At 46.0% G+C, this 26,353-nt stretch overlaps 2 protein-coding genes across 6 annotated transcripts in view; both read left to right on the forward strand.

Moving 5' to 3' along the window:
- Positions 1-3,532, forward strand: part of intu (inturned planar cell polarity protein) — a 67,608-nt gene extending 64,076 nt beyond the window's left edge. For 2 of the 5 annotated variants that reach the window (XR_008724727.1, XR_008724726.1), the window contains exon 15: positions 2,357-2,493. Coding sequence is in view for 3 of the 5 variants with exons in the window: in XM_055647488.1 (XP_055503463.1) it covers positions 2,357-2,468 (112 nt within the window). In the remaining 2 variants the exon portion in view is untranslated. Of the gene's footprint in view, positions 1-2,356 lie in introns of all 5 variants that reach the window. The other 3 variants (XM_055647488.1, XM_055647480.1, XM_055647478.1) reach the window with 3 other exon arrangements.
- A 9,367-nt stretch (positions 3,533-12,899) lies between these two features.
- The window catches only part of LOC129704457 (ADP/ATP translocase 4-like), a 29,814-nt gene continuing 16,360 nt past the window's right edge, over positions 12,900-26,353 (forward strand). Inside the window, exon 1 of the mRNA XM_055647542.1 lies at positions 12,900-13,164. Within this exon, the coding sequence (XP_055503517.1) occupies positions 12,951-13,164 (214 nt within the window). The 5' untranslated portion in view covers positions 12,900-12,950. The remainder of the gene's footprint in view (positions 13,165-26,353) is intronic.

Raw genomic sequence — 26,353 nt, forward strand, 5'->3', positions numbered from 1 at the left:
TGTGCCGCGGTCCAGCGGTGGAGCTCCGGGCCTGCGGGCGGGCGGTGGAGTCGAGGAGTGTCAATGGAGGGACCGGTCTGGAGGCGGGCAAGCTTGTGATCCTTGGTAGAGTCCAGATAGACAAGGAAGCATTTGTTGAGGGTGTGGATCTGGCATCGAATTAAGTACAGTTGCGGTCCATTACAGGTGTGAGTGGGTGGGTGGTTGAGAGAGTGTGTGTGTGGGTGGGTGAGAGAGGGGGTGGGTGAGTTTGTGGGTGGGTGCAGAGCTGCGGGAGAGACACCTCTGTAAAAAATACATGATTACCGTCTTTTTGGTTACTTGCTAATTATATTTTATGTTAATTAGTCAGTGCCACCGTGCAATATTTTGTCATATTATTAAATGAAGCATTATATGTTTTATTGTACTAGTTATACACCGGGATGTAGTGATAGGCTATAATCTTGTTTAACCCTCTTGGGAGACTAGATTGTCCCCCGCCCCCCCCAAGCAAATCCTGAAATGACGCCCCTGGTTGACAGCGCCGGTACCTAAAAAATTAGCACTGCGCAACACTGGCTAAAAGGGTGAGAACACTGCTTGCACCACCCCTGCTCCTGGCAGGACAAAAACAGCATTATTTTGGGCCTCACCAGCTTCTGCATTCAACATGTCATCCTTCATAATTTTCACCAGCCCCAACAAGATTCTACCACTGGATACAATTCCCCTTCCCTCCTGTTCAACAATAGAAGAGATTGCTCTGGTTCTCTTTTCCATCTTCTGTCTCCACTAACCACTCCATGTCTTATCACATTTTCACATGCATCTAGAGGGACTACAACACTGTTCTTTCACCTCTTTCCATCCCACCTATGAGTGACTTAAACAGTCTTTCCAAGTGAAACACCAATTACAGTCTTACAAGTTATTTGATAATGTGTTTGGCTCTACTATGAAGAAACCAAACGGGATGATCATTTGAATGAATTAATAAGTTTATTGGCCAAGTATACAAGGAATTTGCCTTGGTGCTCCACCCACAAGCGACAACATGGTCTACAGTGACAGTTAGGAATGACACATAAAACATTTCTATAGCATCTCCATTGTGGAGTGATCCTGTCGATTGTCTGCCACTCGGATTGTCCATCAACTTCCACTCTCTTTAGCCTTGTGCATTGTTCCAGTGAAGCTCGAGGAATAACCGTTCGTTTTGTCTGTTGAACGAATATTGAATTCTCCAACTTTAAATAACTTGCTCTTTCTTTCTGTTTGTATCAGGATTGTCCTTTTTTATTTGTCATTTTTGTTTTGTTTTCCTTTCATTTGTATATTGTGAGCTGGGCACATCGTAGTGGGGCAGCCTGAACAATATCAGCCGAACTTGATATTATCAGCACATTAACGCAGACAAAGGAATATAACTGCTCATTTAATGGCTGCATTGCTTCACCTTGCATAGTCCCTTTATTCTGCCCACTGCCCTTCCCCACCTTCCCTGCTGCCAGGATTACCTTTATCAATTCTCATGAAAGGTCTTTGACATGAAACATTAACTATTTCCTTGCCACAAATGCTGCCTGACCAGTTGTATTTTAGGTATTTTCTGTTTTTATCTTGCGAATCCCCGATGGACCCCTGCGGTTTTGTCTGCCCTGCTGTTATTGCCAGATGAATACTGCTTTTTAAAATTATGCATTATTTCACTCGTGGCCATAGAATCTGATTTATTTAATATTATCTTTTGCCCAATAAGATATTATAACATATATCCAAATTTCTTATTTAGCTGTAGGCGTGGTGATAGGTAGCAAACTAGCAAACGTCGCTGACAGACATATAGACACTGGTCTACCACCAGGGTAAGGCTTGAGGGAATGGAACTGGATTAATGAAAACTTAAGCGCATTACATAATGCACATTACTCTGAATTAGCCTTGTTTGTATATTTGCCAAATTAGCTCTGTGCCCAGTATAACAACAAGTAAACACATACATTATGATGCAATCTATCTTTTTATGACTGTAATTTTTCAGCCATGAGTTTGTAAGTAAAGATGTTTTTAGACAAGGGGATAAATCTGTGCTTAATTGGTCATGCTAAATGGGTATGAGAGCATCAGACACGAGTTGTTCTTACTACTGTGAATTGATTCAATTGCTGGAACAAAATGTCTTTAGACTGAGTACATCTGAAGTGAATCTCCTTGCACCCACATTGCTTTTCAGACCAAAAACAAAGTTCTCCTTTGTATCTTGAAGGGCTGAGGGCATGTAAAAGTACATAAATGTTAATGCACAGGACCAAAACTTTGATTTTCCATGACGTTGATCACAGTCATAATAATGTTTCTCTTTTTACCATTGCAGAAGACTTTTTGTAGATCCTCATCCTCAAGAGTTTTACGTTTGTCTCCATGATTCTGTGACAGAGGTTGCTGTGGAGCTTGCTTTCAAACTCTCTTTTGGATTGATTACATAATGTCAATATGATTTTACAAGAACATTTTCTAAGTGCATTTCATTCCAATATTCCAAAATATGTCCATAATTCTGTCAGGACGTTCCATTAACTTGATTCTGCATTCAAAATACTACAAGTATTTTTGACGAACCAGTTCTTTGAAGTACATAACTATTGAGAACACTTAAGATGGACACAAAATGCTGGAGTAACTCACTGGGACCGGCAGCATCTCTGGAGAGAAGAAATGGGTGACGTTTCGGGCCGAGACCCTTCTACAGACAGAAAACTTGGTTGCCCTTGCCTCAGTAATTACAAACACACAATGCACTTATTTTTATTAAATGCAATAATGAAAATGTTGTGATCTATTCAAATCTTTGGCTGCACATAATTTAAATGTAATTACAATCTAAATGGAAGAATATAAATTTGTAATGTTTACATTTCTTACTGGTGTGTGTTTGAACTGACCATAGGTAAATGCAGAATTGACCTATTACTTGAAATGTGCCTTTGAAGATAACTACTTATAATTCCTTTTTGCATAGGTAACATTCCTTAAATTAGTGCAACATACCTTAATGCTTTGGGATATGTAATAAATGTAGCAACTAAAACATTAAGTCAAGATTGTCATTTTGATTTCACAAGTGATTATAAAGACACAAACACTACATCATTCCACAGTTTCAACGAGATGTGGAAGCTCAGCAGTATCAGAAAAATGAAAGAAACAAGCTTTGTAAAAAATACTTTTCCAAATTAATGTTTTTATGGAATGCAATGCAGCATAAATAATGTCACTGCTATTATTTCTGGAAGACTATCTTGCAAGAAAGAATGTTTAATCTTGAGGTGCGAAATCAAATAACCTTATTAAATGCAGATCAAGACCATTTATTGATTTTGTGAGAATGTCATGGCAGTAATTTGAGATGACATGACTAATGGTTCATCCAGTGCAGCTATATGGGTAAAGTTGAGAAATAAAAAGATAATCACCTTGTTGAAAGTGTACTATAGGTTCCCAAATCAGCAATGGGAATTAGAAGAGCAAACATGCTGAGACATTGCAAAACTAATAGGGTTGTCACAGCTGGAAGATTTTAACTTTCCCAATATTGACTGAGGCTGCCATTTTATCACGGGGGTTAGTCGGAATTTGTCAGATGTGTTCAGGAAACATTTGTTAGGCAATATGCAGATGGTCCTACAAGCGAGAGGGGGCAAATCTTGATCTTCTCCTAGGAGATTGGAATAGGCAAGTGATTGAAATGTTGGTGTGCAAGCCTTTTGTGACCATTGACCACAGTTTTATTAGCTTTAAAATAGTTATGGGTAAAGAAAGGGTGGGCTCACGAGTTAAAGTTCTGGGGCATGGCCAACTTTGATGGCATTAGACAGGAACTTGCTAAAGATGATTGTAGTAGGTTGTTTTTGGGGGAAAGGAAAAGGCTGCCCGAAAAAGGGGATTATTTAAAAGTGTGACAGTGAGAGAGTTCAAGGCATGCATGTTCCTGTTAGAATCACAAGATAAATTGAGGCTCTGGTCAGGAGAAAAAAGGAGGCATAGATCAGGAATGGTCTGCTGGGATCAAGTGTATCCCTGGAGGAGTATCAGGGACATAGGAATATATTAAAAAAAGAAAACATGGAGGGCAAAAAGGGGATTCCAAAAGAGATACGTACATTACGGGAAAAGGATATCCAGAGAGAGAATAGGGCCCTTGGAAGCCAAAGCAGACGTCTATGTGTGTAGCTGCATTGAGATGATTAGAATCTTAATGAGTATAAGGGAGTAGCGGAGGGAACTGTCTCAGCGGAAAACAGAAAGGAGAGGAAATGGGAAGATGTAGCCAGTGCCGGAGGTGGTTTGGAATACCTCATCCTGGGTGCAGATGCAGCATGGATGGAGGAATTGGGAGTAGGGGATAGTGTCCTTGCAGGAAGCAGGGTGGGATGAAGTGTAGTCCAGATAGCCATGGGAGTCAGTGGGTTTGTAGTAGATGTCGATCAGTAGTCTGTTACCTGCGATGGAGATGGTGAGGTCTAGAAACGGTAGGGAGATGTCGGAAATGGCCCAGATGAATTTGAGTGCCGGACCATTACCAGCCGTCGCATACAACACATAATCCTCCAACATTTTTGCCACCTCCAATGGGATCCCACCACTGGCTACATCTTCCCATCTCCTCCCCTTTCTGCTTTCCACAGAGACCGTTTCCTCCGTAACTCCCTGGTCAATTTGTCCCTTTCCACCCACACCACCCCCTCCCCTGGTACTTTCCCTAGCAACCGCAGGAAATGCTACACTTGTCGCTTTACCTCCCCCCTCGACTCCATCCAAGGACCCAAGCAGTCTTTCCAGGTGAGGCAGAGGTTCACCTGCACCTCCTCCAACCTCATCTATTGCATCCGCTGTCCCAGGTGTCAACTGCTCTACATCGGTGAGACCAAGAGCAAGCTTGGCGATCGCTCCGCCCAACACCTCCGCTCAGTTCGCATTAACCAACCTGATCCCCTGATGGCTCAGCACTTCAACCCCCCCTCCCATTCTGAATCCGACCTTTCTGCCCTGGGCCTCCAGAGTCCCACCGCAAATTGGAGGAACAGCACCTTTCGCTTGGGTAGTTTACACCCCAGCGGTATGAACATTGACCTCCAATTTCAGGTCCCTTGCTTTCTCCCTCCTTCCCCTCCCCAGCTCTCCCACAGCCTACTGTCTGCCTCTTCCTTTCTTTTTCCCGCTCCCCCTTCCCCCCCCACATCAGTCTGAAGAAGCGTCTTGACCCGAAACGTCGCCTATTCCTTTGTTCCATAGACGCTGCCTCACCCGCTGAGTTTCTCCAGCTTTTTTGTCTCCCATTGTACTATGGTACAATCCTTTTCCCATGCGACTAATGAGCCAGGATTTTGCCATGTGCCTTTTTATGCCTTTTTTGATGATTTCATCAGGATAATGCCTTTTTCATGAACGAGTGCCAAAATCAGCCTTTTTTTTTGCCATTTTGCTAAAAGGTCGTGCTATTTTCTCTAGTCGTACCGTGATTACAATGATGTTTTCTATGTTAACATGTTAATATTAATGTTATTATTAATGTGTTAACATAGTATAACAAGAAAACTTCCCCCACCGAGTCAAAACCGGGGGCTCCACCATCGGTCATTCATTCGTTCTTGCCGCTGCCCGCTGGTTCAGTCCTTTCCAAGATCGATTTAAGAAAGAACTGCAGGTGCTGGAAAAATCTAAAGTAGATGAAAAATGCTGGAGAAACAGCGGGTGAGGAAGAATCTATGGAGAGGAGGAATAGGCATTTTTTGGGTCGGGACACTTCTTCAGACTGATGGGGGGGGGGGGGGTAGGGAAAGGAAAGGAAGATGCGGAGACAGGAGGACTAGAAGGAGAGGAGGGGAGGAAGGAGAAGACGAGGGCTATTTAAAAATAGAGAAGTCAATGTTGATACTGCTGGGGTGCAGACATTCCCAAGCTTGTCTCACTACATTTACTGCTGGCTCCAGTTGCAAATCTGAGTTTTCGACCGGAAGAATACCTATGCCAGGATCCACTTTATAGACTTCAGCTCTGCTTTTAATACAATCATCCCACAGCAGCTGGTGGAGAAGCTGAAAAAAAAAAGCTTTAAGCTGTTAAAGGTGGATACTGGCACTTGCAACTGGGTCCTTAACCTTTTATCACAACAGCAGCAGACAGGGTGGGCAGTCGGACATCAAGAACCATCGCTGTGAGCACTGGCTCACCCCAAGGCTGTGTCCTAAGCCCCCTGCTGTTTAGTCTGCTGACTCGTGACTGTACTGCTAGACTCAGCAACAACTAGATAGGTAGATCCTTTATTGTCATTACGGTCTGAACGAAATTATGTTGCCTGCAGTCATACACAGAATCAATAATAACAAAACATACAATGAACACAAATTAAACATCCACCACAGTGAGTTCACCAAGCATATCCTCACTGTGATGGAGGCAAAGTCTTAGTCTCTGTCTCTTCCCTCCTTGTTCTCCCTCTGCGCTGAGGCGATCGATCCAGGCCGGAGATGCCGTTCTCCAGTCCAGCGGACCTCCGTGGTGATGTCGCCGTCTCCGCTCCGAGACGGCCCGCCACAGCATCAGCTCCGGGCAGCCGCCCCAGCTCCAGGTCCCGCAGTCTCCGCTCCAGGCCGCCGCCCCAGCTCCAGGTCCCGCAGTCTCTGCTCCAGGCCGCTGCCCCAGCTCCAGGCTGCCACCCCAGCTCCAGGTCCCGCAGTCTCTGCTCCAGGCCACTGCCCCAGCTCCAGGCTGCCACCCCAGCTCCAGGTCCCACAGTCTCCGCTCCGGGCCGCTGCCCCAGCTCCAGGCCGCCACCCCAGCTCTGGGTCCTGCAGTCTCCGCTCCGAGCCCCGCTGCATCAGCTCCAGGCTGCCGCCGAAAGCCAGAACGCCGCACCAGCAAGTCGGGCCACCTCTGCCTTAGCCCCGAAGACGGCCAGCCTCTCGTTGGTGAGTCCTGGCTGGCTCTGCCTCCGGAGCCTCGGGGTCAGTCGCAGGTTGGAGGCCGCCAGCTCCGCCATTAGGCCTCAGCACAGACGGAGGCAGAGAAGGGAGATATGACACAAAAAAGTCGCATTCCCTTGAAAGAAGAGACAGAGAACGTGTTCCATCCCCTCTAACACAACCCAACAAACTAAAACTTAACCAAAACAAGACAAAAAAAACAACAGAAAAAAGTAAAGACAGACAGACTGCAGGCGAGCCGCAGCTGTTAACAGCGCCGCCACTTCCGGACATCAACAAGTTCGCTGATGACACAACAGTGGTGGGTCTCATCAGCGACAATAATGAGTCGGCGTACAGGGTGGAGGTGGAGCTGCTTACAGAATGGTGCAGATCTCACAACCTCACTCTCAATGTGGAAAAAACAAAGGAAATGGTGATTGATTTCAGGAGGGTTGGAAAAAAACATCATACTCCGCTGCATATCGATGGAGCTGCTGTGGAGAGGGTCAGCAGTGTGAAGTTCCTTGGACTCAACCTGGCGGATGACCTGACCTCTACGACCAACACCACAGCAGTGATCAAAAGAGCTCAGCAGCGGCTCCACCCCCTCCAGAGACTAAGGAAAGCAAGTCTCCCCACTGCTCATCTAAGGATCTTCTACAGGGGCACCATCGAAAGCATACTGACTTACGGCATCACTTCCTGGTTTGGGAGCTGCAAGGCTCACGAACAATATCAACTCAACAGGATAGTGAAGACAGCCAGGAGGATCATTGGTGCCCCACTCCCTTTCCTGTTGGAGATATACAAGAAGCGGAGCATCAGTAGAGCCATCTCCATCATCCAGGACCCCTACCATCCATCACACCACATCTTCTCTATTCTGCTATCTGGGAAGAGGTACAGGAGCATCAGCTGCAAAACCAGCAGGATGCTCCACAGCTTCTTCACACAGGCAATAAGACTGATTAACGGACAATGTCCCCTCCCCAAATATCGTTCACAAACACATTCAACCTCGTCCATACTTTGAAGCCACTGTCGGTCGGAATGTCTGTTTTTATTCTATTGTAAATTTTAGGCCTGCTTTTTGTTTTAGACATGGTAATTTTAATTTGTTTTTAAAGCCCTTTGTATTTATCCTTTTTTTATTAACTACACTAAATGGAATTATCTGAATGGTGGCCGATTAGGAAAGGAGGAGATGCAACGAGACCTGGGTATCATGGGACACCAGTCATTAAAAGTAGGCATGCAGGTGCAGCAGGCAGTGAAGAAAGCGAATGGTATGTTAGCATTCATAGCAAAAGGATTTGAGTATAGGAGCAGGGAGGTTCTACTGCAATTGTACAGGGTCTTGGTGAGACCACAACTGGAGTATTGCGTACCGTTTTGGTCTCCTAATCTGAGGAAAGACATTCTTGCCATAGAAGGAGTACAGAGAAGGTTCACCAGACTGATTCCTGGGATGTCAGGACTTTCATATGAAGAAAGACTGGATCGACTCGGTTTGTACTCGCTAGAATTTAGAAGATTGAGGGGGGATCTTATAGAAACTTATAAAATTCTTAAGGGGTTGGACAGGCTAGATGCAGGAAGATTGGTCCCGATGTTGGGGAAGTCCAGAACAAGGGGTCATAGTTTAAGGATAAGGGGGAATTCTTTTAGGACCGAGATGAGAAACTTTTTTTCACACAGAGAGTGGTGAATCTCTGGAATTCTCTGCCGCAGAAGGTAGTTGAGGCCAGTTCATTGGCTATATTTAAGAGGGAGTTAGATGTGGCCCTTGTGGCTAAAGGGATCGGGGGGGTATGGAGAGAAGGCAGGAACAGGATACTGAGTTGGATTATCAGCCGTGATCATATTGAATGGCGGTGCAGGCTCGAAGGGCCGAATGGCCTACTCCTGCACCTATTTTCTATGTTTCAATATTGTTGGGCAGAAAATTAGAGATGAAGTTGCATGCAACAAAATATGGATCCCAATGGGCGAGACAACCAATGCTATGGGGAGATATGTTGCCAATGTGGTCATCTGTTCACTGGAGGCGGGTTAACCATCAAAGGAGTATTCGTTGACATCGGAAGTATTGGTGAAGTCAAACAGCTTAACTATTGCTCAGTTGTTTACATCTTCACTTGCTGTACTTTAGCCGGAAGGTATAAAACACGAGAATATACTTCTGTTTGTGACTTAAAATTTGATTCCTCAAAATGTTGCATTTGACGTGTCAAGCTCAAGGATTTCATAGAATTGCCAAGCACAGACGTAGATTATTTCCAAATGTCGATCGCCTAGTTACCAATGTCAAGAAAATCTTCCTCAAAGCACCGTCATGTGTGCAAGGAAATGACACCCGAGATTCCGCTACCTCTTCAGCCCTTTTTTGACTAGGTGGGGTACATGGCTCTCTGCTCTGTGGCAAATTTTGAAAAGATAAAATAAATCGTCAACTGTTCTGAAGAAGAATCTGCTGCAGTGAGGATCGTCAATGAAATCATGCAGAAAAAGTCCCTCCACCGCGTTCTTGTGTATATTGCTTCCAATTTTGCAAACTTCCCACAAGCCATCACTTCCCTTGAGAAACATGGCAAAACATTAGTGAATAACTTGCAGGTTTTCAACAAAGTATCTGCCGATATTCTTAAAGTTCTTGACGATACAGGTAACTACATACAAGGAAAATGTGAGAGAGTGATTTTAGGTAACAAAGATCTTGAAGAATTACAAAACAGCTAATTTTCTCAAAGGTAGTTGTAATTCACAAGATATCGATATGAATATGGATTCTGTGGCTTGTTTCGCGTATGCACCAGTGACCTCAGCTGGGGAAGAAATCATTTTTTCACAACTGAAGCATATTCTGTCTGACAGACGGCATAGTTCACCACCAGATAATTTGAAAAAGATGCTGGCAATTATGAGCAATCAGGCAACTTTGGTCATTTTATGTGGTACACCTTATTATTTTTAACCATATTTTGGTGGTGGAAATAAATGCCTGTTATGCCTTTTTTGTCAATAAATGCCGTTTTTGTGCCTTGTTTGTAATTTTATTTTGCCTTTTTGCCTGCCTATTTCTGAGTTTTTCAGTGTCTAAACATCCTGGCTCTACTAATGAGAGTCAATGAATGTAAGAAAAGTTTGCTGTCCAGACAGAATTCTTCTAGGGGCTTTCATCCACAGACAGCTTCCAGTAAAACCGCACTGAACAATGTTGCAACGTTGGAGTAACTAAGCGGGTCTGCCAGCAACTCAGGAGAAAATGGTTAGGTGACATTTTGCATTGGGACCCTTCTTCCGATTGATTGTCGTGCGGGGAGGAGGGAACCAGGACAAGTAGGGGCTGGGAACAGATGACTTCAGGCAAGGAGGTTCGCTGATAGGTTGATTGTTGGTTGCAGGCGGTGTGAGCTCCAGCGAAATACATTGTTATGAATTGTGCAACTGGTTAACAGACTTTTAGTGGCAGGGGGGAAGGGAGGGTATTTGTAGAAGTTACCTAAAATTGGAAAATTCAATCTTCAGTCTGCCCTGCTGTAAGCTACCCAAGTAAAATATGAGCTTCCCCCCCTTCCCCTCATCTTCCCCCCCCCCCCCCCCCCTTCCCCTCATCCCCCCTCCCCTCCACTTCCTCCTTCTCCTCCTCCTCCACTAAAGGTCCATTAACCAGTTCCACATTTTACAACAATGTACACCATCTCTCGCTACCCATTGACCAATCACGTAACCTCCTTTGCCTGAGGTCATCTGCTGCCAACCCTATTGGTCTAATTTTACTTCTCGCTTCCATTCCACTTCAACCACAATCAGTCTGAAGAAGGATACCGACCCGAAACGCCACCTATCCATTTTCTCTCCAGATGATGCTTGACCCGCTGAGTTACTCCAGGCAATTTGTGTCGATAAGTGTGGGCGTTAGCTGAGAGGATGTTGAAGGCTTTTCTCATGCAGGAGTAACTCAGCGGGACCGGCTGCATCTCTGGGGAGAAGGAATGGATGATGTTTCAGTCTGAAGAAGGGTCTCGACCCGAAACGCAACCCTGTCCCACTTGGCCGTCATTTACGCGACAGGCCGGTAGCGACTGCACGAAATCCTGGCGCGCTGCGCGATACCGCGCGCAACTCCACACTCGTCCACGCCACTCCATGTGCCCGTCCCGCGCTACCCACACGCTACCGTTTCCTCTGCCTATCCTTAGCCCCACGTCCCCCTCCCTTTTCATCTGTGCATTAATTGCCTCATATTGTGTTTTGAATTGAATTCTGTCTTTACTTTGTGTACTAGTCATGTCTCTACTATTTATTTTGTTCCCCTTACATGTTTTTCCTTTCCCGGCTAAATTTTTGTAAGGTGTCCTTGAGACTCTTGAAAGGCGCCCATAAATAAAAATTTTGGCCACCTCGCTCAGAGCCCCCCTCCGCCATATATGTGTGCCGAGGATTTTTCCCGTCGATGAAATATGACAGAGATATTAATGATTTTACAAAATTCTCCATTCTCTCTGCTGCCCCCGCTGGCAGCAGGGGGGACTATAAAACCAGGAAGTGGTGTGCCTCAATCAGTCTCTGCAAGTGGTGTGCCTCAATCAGAGCTATGAATGACACTGACAAATGTCTACAGCACTGTGAGTACCCTTAATTTGGTTTGAAAATGAAAATATGGTTAGAGGTAAATAAAGCACTGCCTGCAAATGGTGGTTTGGGTTGAAGTAAAAAGGCACTCTCCCCCCCCCCCCCCCTCCTCCTCTTCCCCTCCTCCTCTTCCCCTCCTCCTCCTATCCCCCCCCCCCCCCTCCTCCCTCACCCCCCCCCCCCCCACTCCCTCCCTCCTTCTCCCTATCCCCCCCTCCCCCCCCTCTCCCACCCCCCCCCCTCTCTCTCCCCTTTCCTCTCCTCCCTCCTTTCCTCCTCCCCCCTCTCCTCCTCCCCCCTCCTCCCTCTCCCCTCCTCCTCTCCCTATCCTCTCCCCCCTCTCCTCCCCCCTCTTCTCCCCCCCCCCCTCCTCTCCTATCCTCTCCCCCCCCCCCTCTCCCCCCTCTACTCTCCCCCTCTCCTCTCTTTTTTCTCCCCCTCCTCCCCCCTCCCTAACCCCTAAACCCCCCTCCCCCCACACCCCCTACCCCCCCCCTCCACCCTCCTGTGAGATTCAAAAAATCACAAATGCTCTTGAGACAAATTCAGACAAAGAAGTGTTTTTTCTTCTCCCTATTCTTCTGCCCCTCTCCTCTGATGATGTCCTAGAGAGGCACAAAGAAGATGGAGATGCTTTCTATCTTTATACCTTTAATCACTATGGTCACTACCTCATGTCGCCCCATCGAGTTTCGTCCAATCATAACATAAAGCCCACATTCCCACGAGAATGTCCAGGAATGTCTCGGACCATCTCCTGACGTCAAAGACTCCCAAGGCTTCTGCTGAAGTTTTTAGCTGTTTGCTACTTTCTTTATCTAGAATTTCTCTCTGTTCTGTATATTGTTACTTTATTCTACCAGCAGTCTGGCTTCTGCTGATAAGCTAATTTCCTTCTAAGTTATATTTTTCAGAGTTCTAGTATAAATCAACGATCCCTATTAACCCTTTTCTCAAACTCCCCCTCTCTCCTCCCACTCCCTCCTCTCTCTCCCCCCTCCTCCCCTCAATTAGCGTGTGCGGGGGGAAGTTAGAGTGTGACGCTGGATGCCACCTCCCCCCACAACCGCACTTTGGGGGAACAGACCCAACGAGTCTGCACTTGGTCCAGTTATTATTAATTATTACCAGGCGGCGCAAATGACGGCCAAGTGGGACAGGCCCTCTTTACCCCAGCACCTCGTGTCCATCTTCATTCGCTTGTGTGCGGCGTCATACCCAGGTGACGACGTCTGAACGTCACAAAGCGTTCCCCGCGTGACGTCGGTGCTTTCCCGCCCGTTGCGAGCGTCACGTGCCGGGCGATGCCCTCGCGCCCGGTCGCTGCCGCCCGCCCGTCCAACCGCCGCCGCCGCCGCCGCCGCCATCATGTCCGCTTCGGGGTCGAACATCTTCGACTTTTCTTCTTTTATCAAAGACCTCCTGGCCGGGGGCATCGCCGCCGCAATCTCCAAGACGATCGTGGCGCCGATCGAGCGGATCAAGTTGCTGCTGCAGGTGCAAGCCTCCAGCAAGCAGATCAGCGTGGAGAACCAGTACAAGGGCATCATCGACTGTGTCGTCCGCATCCCCAAGGAGCAGGGTGAGCGCAGGCCTGCAGGCAGGGAGGGAGGGAGGAGGCAATCGCACATTCACGTCGTGGCTTCGTCCGTCTGGGTTCAAACGCCAGCCCCGGCCATGGGTTGACTGACGCCTTTACCGTGTTTGAATGTCCGCCCCGGGATCGGCTTAGTCCCCCCCCCCCCCAGCAGGTGCCCGCCGGTCCAAGTAAAAAATAGTCTCTATTCTTCTTCCAAACAAAATATATCATCTCCTTTTCATCTGCATAGTGGTTTATTTGCCCTTTTTTGCGTATTTATGGATTTGTTGCAGTCTTCCTCACAAGAAAATACTAAATAGGGCCAAATAATCCTCCACCCACCACCTCCAATTTAAATTCCATTTGGAATATTTTGGAGGACCAAGAAACCAAGAACCAGGGGTCTACTTGTCCCCTCAAGCCTGTTGTGTGATTCAATATGATCATGTGCTGATCAACCTCAGGCCTCAACTCTTTTGTCAGTCCCTTATCAATTCCTTAGTGTTCCCTTTCTCTAGAAGGACATTCTACATTTTGAACAAACTGAAGGAACTATGGCAGTCCCAGTTGACAGTTGCCAAGTTTAAATCCACCACAATTACAACGCTATTAGTGAAAGAGATTGAGAGATAAATTATTTTGTGTTGTGGAAATATTACTGAGGGCTCATGATCAATGTTAAGTAAGTGGCAACTAAAAGTGACACGGTATGAGTAGAGGATGGAGGCTCTGGTTGATTACTGCGCAAACACCTCATCAGTGGTTATCCCGCGCAGGTCGGAGTGAGTAGAGTAGCGATTATATTTTGAAGTGGGCCTTTTTGACCAAGTTGGGGAGATCTAGTTGCTCAATCCCCTTTTTAAATGACTTAACATCAGGAGCAGCACGTGTGTTGGGTGGTAACCTATTCCATTCACTTATCGTCCTTGGGTAAAGGGAATATTGGTAGCAAAGTTTATTGAAATTTAGCGAGTTGATGATGTTGGGATTTTGTCTTGTTTCATGCCAGTTGATGCTCTGGGATGACGGAAGATTTGATGGCGTGGTTTTGTGAATCTCCTTGTAAATTGCAATAAGTCTTAGCCTGATTCTGCGGAGATCTAGGGTATCCCATCCGAGAGATGTCAGCGTGTTATTCACGCTTGTAGTCATTACATACAAAGCGGGCTGCTCGGCGTTGTACTTTCTCCAGGATGATCTTGTTGTTGTTGTTGAAAGGATCCCATACGGCTCCACAATACTCCAATTTGGGCCTGACCAAGAACTTGTAGGCATTCTCTTTCACGGATGTACTACATGCGTGAACATTTATTTTAAGAAGACAGAGAGTTCTATTTGCTTTGTTAGACACTTTACTAATATGCATCGCCCAACTTAAATATTTGCATAATTCGACTCCTTGAGCTACCCATGTTGTATTCCGATAAATATGGTTTAGTCTTGTGTGAGACGTGCACGGTATGACATTTGGTTGTATTGAATGACATCTGCCAGGTTTTTCCCCATTCCCAGAGAGCATTCCAGATCCTTCTGCAAGGACAAGCTGTCTTCTGGTGTTTTAATCTCTCTATAAATTATGGCATCATCTGCGAAGAGTCGAACTCTGGACGAAACTGCATTTGGAATTTCAGTCTTGTGTGAGACAGTGCACGGTATGACATTTGGTTGTATTGAATGACATCTGCCAGGTTTTTCCCCATTCCCAGAGAGCATTCCAGATCCTTCTGCAAGGACAAGCTGTCTTCTGGTGTTTTAATCTCTCTATAAATTATGACATCATCTGCGAAGTCGAACTCTGGACGAAACTGCATTTGGAATGTCATTGATATACAGTAGGAAGGGCAGTGGACCCATGACGGTCCCCGGTGGTACACCTGATGTCACAGAAGTTTCAATAGACGTCTCTCCCTCCAAGAGAACTCGCTGGTGCCTCCTTGTCAAAAAGATCTCAACCCATTTTAAGAGGTTGCTGTCCAATACTGCATGGTTGAGCCTGTACAGGAGCCGCTTGTGAGGAACCTGATCAAAAACCTTACTGAAGTCTAATATAATCAGGTCAGTCTGACCCGTGCTATCGAGTGACCTGGCTAGATCATCAAGGTGTCCCACCAGTTGGGTTTCACATGATCGACCCTGTCTCAAGCCATGTTGGTGGTTTGTTAGTACCTTGTGGAAGCCAATATGGTCCATAATATGTCGGTGGATTATATGTTCGAGAATCTTGCATGGTATGGAGGTCAGTGAAACTGGGCGATAATTTGCAGGATTTATCCCATTTTTTTTATAGATGGGGACAATGTTAGCATTCAGCCAATCTTCTGGAAGTTCTCCACTATCCACAGACTTCTGATAAATATTTTTGGAAGACTCGAGCTGAGCTTGCTGCACAATTCTTTAAACTCTGGCTGGTATCTGGTCTGGCCCTAATTATTTATTTGGTTTTGTTTCTTCCAATAATTTCTGCACCCCGTTCATTGTTACCTTAAGATCTGTAATTTTTGGAGTTTGTTGTGAGTTCAATGACAGGAATTCATCTAGGTTTTCTTCAGTGAAAAACGAACAAAACTGCTGGTTTAACACTTCGGCTTTGTCTGCTGCCAAAGATACTGTCCGCCCCATCGATGTAAGGCTTGAGATTCCAAATACTTCCTGGCTCATTTTCCTGATGTAATGCCAGAAAGACTTTGTGTCTACTGATTTTAAACATTCCCCTATCACATAATGGATGTTTCTATGTTCTTGATGTGCTTTCCTGATTTGTCGGTCAATTGAACGCCAACATTTCTTGAAATCTGTCAAAAATCTAAAATCCTGAAAGGTGGTTTTCATGCTGCTCTGGGCTGCAACCACAACTTATTGTCTTGAGCAGAGCAGTTGCTATACAAAGAGAAACAAGGAACTGCAAGTGCTAGAGTACAATTGAATCGGCAGCATCTCTGAAGGTCATGGATTGGTGACATTTCGGATTGGCACCCTTCTTCAGACCAAGCTGTTATGCATCTGGTTAGGATGCTTTTTATGGTGCATCTGTATAAATTGGTAAGAATCATTTGGGACATAAGATTGGTGTACTTTCTTGGACATATTGACTATGTGGTTAGATAGGATAAATATTTGATGATATTTACACCGAGGAATCTGAAGCTTCAACCATCTCCCCTTCAGTATTCTTGTCAAATGACATGTATTCCATCCGCTTCCAAAAGTCGATGACCAGTATCTTCATTTTGTTGACATTGAGGGAGAGGTTGTGTCTTTAAACTATGTTACTAAGATCCTTTCTGTTCTCCATCCCATCATTGTTTGAAATTCAGTCTGGTTTGGTGGTGTCGTCTTAACATAGGTAAATGGGGTTAGAGCAGAATTCAGCCATACAGTCATGAGTGTGGAGTGAGTGTAGCATTGTTCTGCGAGCACATCCTTGTGGTGAACAATTGTTGAGAATGACTATGGCGAATGCTGAGTCGCCTATTCTTACTGATTGCAGTGTATGGATCAAGATGTTAAGGATTCTGTTGCAGTGAGGGCTGTGGAGTCCTAGGTCCAGGAGTTTGATGTTGAATTTGGTTAGAATCATGTACCAGAAATTTCTGCTTGTAAGCAGGGATTAGGAGCACAACCATGTGGTCAGATTTCCCAAAATGCAAGTGAGAAGTGGAGCAGCAGGCATCTGAGCACAATTAACGATTTCGAGGAGAGAATTTAATGTAACACCTCCAAGTTTGCGGATGACACAAAGCTGGGTGGCAGTGTGTGCTGCGAGGAGGGTGTTATGAGGCTGCAGGGTGACTTGGATAGGTTGGGTGAGATGGCAGATGCAGAATAATGTGGATAAATATGAGGTTATCCACGCTGATGGCAAGAACATGAAAGCAGATTATTATCTGAATGGTGTCAGATTCGGAAAAGGGGAGGTGCAACGAGACCTGGGTGTGCTTGTACATCAGTCACTGAAAGTAAGCATGCAGGTACAGCAGGCAGTGAAGAAAGCTTGTTGGCCTTCATTGCGAGAGGATTTGAGTTTAGAAGCAAGGAGGCCCTATTGCAGTTGTACAGGGCCCCGGTGAGACCGGACCTGGAGTATTGTGTGCAATTTTGGTCTCCTAATTTGAGAAAGGACATTATTGCTATTGAGGGAGTGGAGCGCAAGTACACTAGGTTAATTCCCAGGATTGCAGGACTGACATATGATGAAAGAATGGGTCGACTGGGCTTATATTCACTGGAATTTAGACAGATGAGAGGGGATCCTATAGAAACATAAACTTCTTAAAAGATTGGATAGGCCACATGCAGGGAAAATGTTCCCATTGTTGGGGGAGTCCAGAACCAGGGGTCACAGTTTGACAATAATTGGTAGACAATTTAGGACTGAGATGAGGAAAAACCTTTTCACCCAGAGAGTTGTGAATCTGGAATTCTCTGCCACAGAAGGCAGTGGAAGCCAATTCACTGGATGTTTTCAAGAGAGAGTTAGATTTAGCTCTTAGGGCTAAAGGAATCAAGAGATATGGGGGAAGAGCTGGAACAGGGTACTGATTTTAGATGATTGGCCATGATCATATTGAATGGTGAAGCTGGCTCGAAGGGCCGAATGGCCTACTCCTGCACCTATGTTTCTTTGTGACGGTTCTGTGGCAGTATCCGACGATGTTCGGTCCTCTAGTGTGTTAGTCTGATAATACTTTGGTAGCACACTCTTTAGGTATGCCTGGTTGAAGTTGCCTGCTATGATGAACAAGGCCTCGGGTTACTTCACTTTAAGGTTATTGGTAGTGGTGTACAGTACATCCAGTGCAAGCTTCACAGTCCGCATGTGATGGGATGTACACTGCTGTCAGGATAGTCAAAGTGAATTCACAAGGCAGGTAGTAGGGACAGCACTTCACTATTAGATATTCCAGATTTGGCGTAAAGGAGCTCTACATTATTGCCACATTAGAGCACCGCAAAGTGTTGATAAAGAAGAAGACACCCGCTTCTTGCCTTACTTGAGGACGCCTTATGGCCTATCCGGTGGCAAAATCTGCTGAACCAGTTGTGAGCTATGCCTTTATGTCTTACAATACAGAGCAATCTTCAATAGGTGAGTCTGGCTTTAAGTTCAATAGTTTTAATGTTTTCCAAATATATTGGGAGGAAGGACTTGAATTGTCTTGTTTCAGTCTCATGCAGACCATTGTGTCTCCTCTGCCTCCTGGATGTGGTGTTTCTGGTTCGGCCCCCAGGTTAGGTAGGGAGCGCTCCGGATGGTCAGGCATGGTCTTGGGTCCAGTATTGGTAATTCCGAGGTTGGGCACTTTGTTCAGTTGAGCCTTGGAGTTGGATCAGTTCATGATGTCAGCTGCTCCTGCTAAACGTTGTCTTTGTCCAGCGGCCTTTCGAAGGGTCAACGAGTGGTTGATCTCTTCTGCAGGATTCAAATCTATTTGGGTTTCATTATTGCAAGCCTTTAAATAACAAACACTCCACTGCAGTTGAAAAAATGTTGTTTGCATTGTGTTATAACCTCCTAAGACCATGCGTCAGAGATTCCGGCTGCCAGGTTAAATGCCGGGAGCTGTGATTATGTGTGATAGATACGTGATTATGTGTGATAGATTGATTATGTGTGATAGATACGTGAAGCAAAAGTGCACTGAATGTGAAACATCACAGTATTGTCTAACGAGAAGCATGACTATGAATCATAATCACACACCACAGAAACCTTCACCCTCGACACCTCCCTCCCCTTTCTTGATCTCACAGTCAATAAACTATTGACTGACGTCTATTACAAACCCACTGACTCTCACAACTATCTCCACTCCACTACTTTCGAACCTGCTTCCTGCAAAGACTCTAACCCCTACTCCCAATTCCTCCGTCTGCATCTGCACCCTAGATGAGGTGTTCCATGCTAGGACATCCGAGATGTCCTCATTCCTTAGGGAACGGTTTTCCCTCTCCCATCATAGATGAGGCCCTCACTCGTGTTTCCTCGGTATCCCGCAGCTCCACCCTTACTCTCCCTTCCCCTGGTTGCAACAGAGACAGAAGCCCCCTAGTCCTTACCTTCCACCCCATCAGCCATTGCATACAACACATAGTCCTCTAAAATTTCTGCCTTTATGTGTCAACCTTCACCACGACTTGTCCATATTGACAAAGGTGTCCCATCTCAGCTAGGCTTCAATGCCTGTGTTTTGCCCATATTTTTCTAAACCTTTCCTATCCATATTCCTGTTCAAATAACTTTTAAATGTTGTTATTGTACTTGCCTCAACTAATTCCTCTCGCAGCTTGTTCCATGTACCCACCACTCTGTGTAAAATAGTTTTCCATCAGGTTTTGGTAAAATGTTTCCCCTCTGACCATAATACCACAGCCTCTAATTCTTGTTTCCCTATCCTGGGAAAAACACAATGTGCATTCACCCTATTTATGCTTTTCATGATGTTTACACATATATATATATGACAACCCCTCAGTTTCCTGTGCTGCCAGAAATAAAATCATTGCCTACCCAACCTCTTCCTGTAGCTCTCTCTCCCCCTCTCCCCCTCTCTCCCTCTCTTCCTTGCAACATCACTTCACCCATTCCATTTTAATGGCATCTTTCCCACGAGCGTGACCAAAACTGAATACTATACTCCAAGTGCGGCCTCACTAATGTCCCACCTTTTATACTCAATTCCCTGACTGATGAAGGCCAGTGTGCTAAATGCCTCTTCACCACTTATTTATCTGTGACTCTACTTTCAGGGAACTATGTACTTGTGCAGCTAGTTCTACAATGTTTTCTGGGGTCCTACCATTCACTGTGAAAGTCCTGCTCTGGTTTGACTTCCCAAATTACAACAACTCGCACTGACCTGAATTTAACTCAATTTCCCATTCCTCAGCCCACTTGCCCAGCTAATTAAGATCCCGCTGTAATTTATGATGACCATCTTCATCATCTATTATACAGGTGCACAACCTTTTATCCGAAAGCCTTGGGACCAGACACTTTTCGTAATTCAGAATTTGTCGGTCTTCGGAATGGAAATTTTTTAGCGTAGATTTTAATGGCTGGCTCAGTGGTAGAGCGTTCGGCTCATATCCGCAAGGTCGCGAGTTTGCGCCTTGATCCCAGCAGTTACTCGGTCGCGAGTTTGAGTCTTCAATGTCGTTTTTTCTTGCAGAATAAATGTTTGTATGAAATGCAGTGTAGGAGAGGTGTACTGACTGTGTGGGCAGAACTTTGGAAGTGATTGCCCACCAGTCTAAAAAGCCGCTGTGTCTCCCTGTCCCTGGGATGGCAGGGGGCGATCAAACGGCACAATATCCCCCTCCCCCTCCAACTCCAGAGGAATCCGCTCCCCGATGGGCCGCTACGGCGACAAGTGGCAGTTTGCCCACAGCCCGAGCTGCGCCACCCCAAGAACACCTTGCACACCATCAGCTTCTGCCCCTACATGTTCCTCTGGAGTTTGAGCGGGGCTGGGCTGGAGTTGCTGCTGGCTGTGGGTCTCTGGGATCTCCGTGCTTGCAGTGGGCCTGGGGGTCGCTGTCCCGTTGGTCCTGACGTCTCCGGCCACCCCCCTGGACTGGAGCTGAGACTGGGAACTGTACCGCCCTTGCCCCCTCCCTCTGCAACTGCAAACAACCCCACTCTCCTGCAAGGGCGGTACAGTTCCCGGAGGATAGCAGGTGGCCGGAGACGTCAGGACCAACAGGAACCCGCTCCCCGATGGGCCCCTACGACGCCCCGAGCTGCGCCCCGTCATCCGCAACCCAGGTTCCTCTGTAGTTGGAGCGGGGCTGGGCTGGGCTGCTGCAGGCTGTGGGTCTCTGGGTTCTCCGTGGGCCTGGTGGTCGACGTCCAATTGGTCCTGACGTCTCCGGTGACTGCACTGGCCTGCTGCCATCGCCGACGTGAAGACAGTACAAAGCCCCCGCGCCGGTGCAATGAGCGGGGAGCTGGAGAGGGGAGGGATGGGGTCACACACATGGCCGGGGAGCAGAGGGGTGTAGGTGGGGTGAAACTGAAGGGAGCGACAATCTGCTGCTGCCTGCACGCTGAGTTAAAAAGTTCCCACGCAAGACTCGCGATACACTGTGTATCGTGAGTCTACTGTGGGAACTTTTTAACTCAGCGGGCAGGTAGCAGCAGATTGTCAATTATTAACCCTCCCGCGCAATATACCCTCACCTTCACTTTTATGGATGGGGATTTAGTTCCCCTTTCTTCGAGGACCGACCGGAGGTTCCGCTGTCACCTCTGCGGGCCGCCCTCGGTGAACGTCCTGTCTCCCTGTCCCTGGAATAGTAGGGGGCGATCAAACAGCACAATACCCCCCTCCCCCTCCAACTCCAGAGGAATCCGCTCCCCGATGGGCCGCTATGGCGACAAGTGGCAGTTCGCCCACAGCCCGAGCTGCGCGACCCCAAGAACAAGACGTACCCCTTGCACACCATCAGCTTCTGCCCATACGGGGAGCGTTTTCCTCTGGAGGTGGAACGGGGCTGGGCTGGAGTTGTTGATCTGGGATCTCCGTGCTTGCAGTGGGCCTGGGGGTCGGTGTTCGGTTGGTCCTGACGTCTCCGGTGACTGGCACTGTGCTGCTAGCATCGCGACGTGAAGACAGTACAAAGCCCCCGCGCCGGTGCAATGAGCGGGGAGCTGGAGAGGGGAGGGAAGGGGTCACACACATGGCCGGGAAGCAGAGGGGTGTAGGTGGGGTGAAACTGAAGGGAGCGACAATCTACTGCTGCCTGCACGCTGAGTTAAAAAGTTCCCACGCAAGACTCACGGTACACTGTGTATCGTGAGTCTACCGTGGGAACTTTTTAACTCAGCTGGCAGGTAGCATATTGTCAATTATTAACCCTCCCGCGCAATATACCCTCACCTTCTCTTTTATGAATGGGGATTTAGTTCCCCTTTCTTCGAGGACCGACCGGAGGTTCCGCTGTCACCTCTGCGGGCCGCCCTCGGTGAACGTTTTCAAGGACCTTTCTTCAAGGACCGAAAAAATGTCGCTATTCGGAGGTTTTCGTTATTTCGATCTTCGAATAAAAGGTTGTGCACCTGTACCACCTATTTTAGTATCATCTGCAAACTTACTAATCACCTTACACATTAACTAGCTCTCCCTGGTTCCAATTTGCTCAAACCTCCCAGAGCAGTTCCATGCAGAATATTATCAAAGGCTTTTGCTAGTCCATATAGACACTGTCTATGACCTTGCCCTCATAAATCTTCATGGTAACTTAATCAAAAAACAATCAAATAGGTGATTTTCCACACACGAAATCAGAATCCTCACCAGTAATTTGCCTCCCAAGATGTTTGGCTTGCTGGTCTATAGTTCCCAGTTTTTACTTTGCAGCACTTTTTAAATATGGGTACAACATTCGCCACCACCCTATCTTCCAGTACCTCACCCGTGGCTAACAATGATTCATATATCTTAGCCAGGGCTACTGCAATTTCATCTCTAGCTTTCCACAGTGTCCATCTGATCACGCCCTGGAGATTATTTACCTTCATATGTTTTAGGACATCCAGTACCTCCTTAACTTTAATATGGACTGTCCTCAAGATATCACCATTAACTTTTCAAATCCCCTCCTCATGATAAAAGCACAGGAGAAATATTAATTTATGATTTTGCCCATCTTCTGCAGCTCCATGCATAGATTCTCTCTAGTTATTTTTTTGCACTGAATCTATATAATATATATATATAATATAATATAACTAAAACTCTCATCTTGTTATCTGCAGGATTGCATTGTTTCTCTATATGCGCAAAAACGGTACACAATAGCGTTACGATTTTTGTTCCACCTTACTCACCATTGCCCTGTGCTGCAAATGAAACAAGTTTGTTCAGATCGATAATATATTTTAAAAGTTATTAAGGTTTAAAACAAATTAACTTAAAACAGAGCCCCCACCCGCGCATGCGCAGCTGGGGGAAGAGTTCCCATGCGCATTTGAACTGGCGTCGCAAAGGGCACCCAACGGGTCCCCAGCCGTGCCTGCGCAGTTGGGGCCTTTCCAGAATTCAGATCACGATCTTTTTTTCACAACGGCGACACTGATGAGATGACTTCCATTTTAATTTCTACCGCCGCGGGAATCCACCGCCTTAGCGTGAGGCTGGGAGCTCCAGAGGGGAGAGGCGATGCCGACCGCGGGGGTCCACCTCCTTGGTGCTGGGGCTGCTTCTGCGGCCGGAGGCGGGGAAAGACCACGCCAACAATCTGGGGCCTGGGCGTTGAGGCTGGCTCTGAGGCCGACGGAGGGAGAGTGGGAGGATTGAAGGAGAGGAGGGGGTAGGGAGGGAGAGGGGGAGAAGTGGAGGTAAGGAGGGAGTGGGGGAGGAGGGTGAATAGAGGTGGGGAACAAAGGGAGAGGAGGGCAGTGGGGAGGATTGGGGGAGGTGAGTGGGAAATACAGGGATAGGAGGGGGTATGGAGGGGAGAGGAGTTATAGAGGGAGGGATTAGGGGAGGAGGAGAGGGGAAAGAAGGAGGGGGAGGGTGTTGGGGGATGAGGGAAAATGAGCTGCGCCTGCACAGTTGGGGGCGATGGGTGAGTGCTAGAATATTGTGTTGGGGGAACGGGTTGCGTTGGGGGAACGGATGAGTGGTGGAATATTGCGTTGGGGAACGGGTTGCATTTGGGGACCAGGCCTCCCATGTGACAGGGACCCAATGGGTCTCAGTTGGTCTAGTATATTTGTAAAATCTCTTTGGATTCAGGCTTTTCTGTCAGCCTTGCAATTGAGGATTGCGATATTTGTGGAATTTTAATAAACAAAATCATGGAGAACCACACTAGTTTTCAAACAATTAAATTGTGTTAAAACAATTTCTAGGCTGAAAACTAAACGTGATCATAAATATATATAGAGACAAATCATTGGTGAAATTTATGACATTCTCAGCATTATAGATTATTGTCATTCCACAGAAGTTATTAATATTAATGATAATTGACATAAAAAGGCATGTATTTCCACCACCAATATATGGTTAAAAATGATAATAATAAGGTATACTCCATTAAATGACCAAAGTTGCCTGGTTGCACATAATTACTATCATTTTTTTCAAAATATGTGGCGTTAAACTATGCCGTCTGTCAGACAGAATATGTTTCAGTTGAGAAAAACCTCTTTTTACCCCAGCTGAGGTCACTGATGCATACTCGAAACAAGCTACCGACTCTATATTTATGTTGATATCTTGCGCATAACAACTACCTTTGAGAACTTTAGCTATGTTTTGCATTTCTTCAAGATCTTTGTTACCTAAAATCACTCTCTCACATTTCCCTTGTATGTCTTTACCTACATCGCAGGAACTTTATGAATATCGTTAGTTGAAAACCTGCAAGTTATTCACTAATGTGTCGCCACGTTTCTCAAGGAAAGTGATAGCTTGTGGGAAGTTTACAAAATTGGAAGCAATAAACACAAGATCGTGGTGGAAGGACTTTTTCTGCATGATTTCACTGACGATCCTCACTGCAGCAGATTCTTCTTTAAAACAGTTGACGATTTATTTTACCTTTTCAAAATTTGTAGCAGAGAGTACAGAAGAGAGCCATGTACCCAACCTAGTCAAAATGGGCTGAGGAGGTAGCGGAATCTCGGGTGCCATTTCCTTGAACAACTGCACACGTGACAATGCTTTGAGGAAGATTTTCTTGACATTGGAAACTAGGCGATCGACATTTGGAAACACGCTACGTATGTGCTTGATAATTTTATGAAGTCCTTGAGCTAAGCATGTCAAATGCAACATTTTGGGGTATAAAACTTTAAGCGCACGAGCAGCTTTTTTCATGTACGGAGCTGCATCAGTCACAAACAGAAGAACATTCTCGTGTTTTATACCTTCTGGCCAAAGTACAGCAAGTGAAGCTGTAAACAACTGAGCAATAGTTGAGCTGTTTGACTTCACCAATACTTCCAATGTCAATAAATACTCCTTTGATGGTTGACCTGCCTCCAGTGTACTGATGACCACATTGGCAACATATCTCCCCACAGCATCGGTTGTCTCATCTATTGAGATCCATATTTTGTTGCATGCAACTTCATCTCTAATTTTCTGCACAACAATGTTGAAGTTGCTGTCAACATAATTTTTCCGTAATGATGACTCGCTTGATATATGTTCCTCTGTGTATTTCTCTAAAAAACCTCTTTGAGAGATTTGTTTTCCAATTTCCACAGGGGAATTCCAGCATCAATGCATGCCTTGCACAGATCACTCGAAAACTCAGATTTGCGACCGGAACCAGCAGTAAATGTGGTGAGGAGACAAGCTTGGGTATTTTGCTTGGGTAGTCTACACCCCAGCGGTATCAACATTGACTTCTCTAATTTTAGATAGCCCTTGTCCTCTCCCTCCTCCCCCTCCCCAGCTATCCTTCTAGTCCTGCTGCCTCCGCCTCTTCCTTTCTTTTTCCCGCCCCCCCCCCACATCAGTCTGCAGAAAGGTCTCGATCCGAAACGTCGCCTATTCCTTCTCTCCATGGATGCTGCCTCACCCGCTGAGTTTCTCCAGAATTTTTGTCAACCTTCGATTTTTTCAGCATCTGCAGTTCTTTCTTAAATAGATCTTAGAGAAGACTGAACCAGCAGGCAGCAGCACGAATGAATGAATGACCGATGGTGGTGCCCCCGGTTTCGCCCTGGTGGCGGAAATATTCTTGTATGTTATACTATGTTAACACGTTAATAATAACTAATATTAACGTGTTAACATAGTGAACATCATTGTAATCATGGTACAACTAGAGAAAATAGCACGACCTTTTAGCAAAACGGCAAAAAAAGGTTGATTTTGGCACTCGATCGTGAAAAGAGCATTATCATTGGTGAAATCATCAAAAAAGGCATGAAAAGGCGCATGGCATTCATGGCAAAATCCCGGCTCTACTCATTGCCGCCATTATGTAAGGACTTTGTACGCCATTTAACCATTTTAAATACTTAACAAAAAGTTATGCAAACTTGCATGTATAAAAAGCCATATGCTTCTCTCACTGATTTCCCTAATATATTTTGCAGTAATGTAATCCTTTTGAGTTGTAGCATTGCACGATTATAGCAGCCAACATGTACACAGCAAGCATTCACAAATAGCAATATAGTAAAGACCAGATAATGTTTAGCAATGTTTATCAAGGGATAAATATTTGC

This window comes from Leucoraja erinacea, chromosome 1 (assembly GCF_028641065.1).
Source record: "Leucoraja erinacea ecotype New England chromosome 1, Leri_hhj_1, whole genome shotgun sequence".
NCBI lineage: Eukaryota > Metazoa > Chordata > Chondrichthyes > Rajiformes > Rajidae > Leucoraja > Leucoraja erinaceus.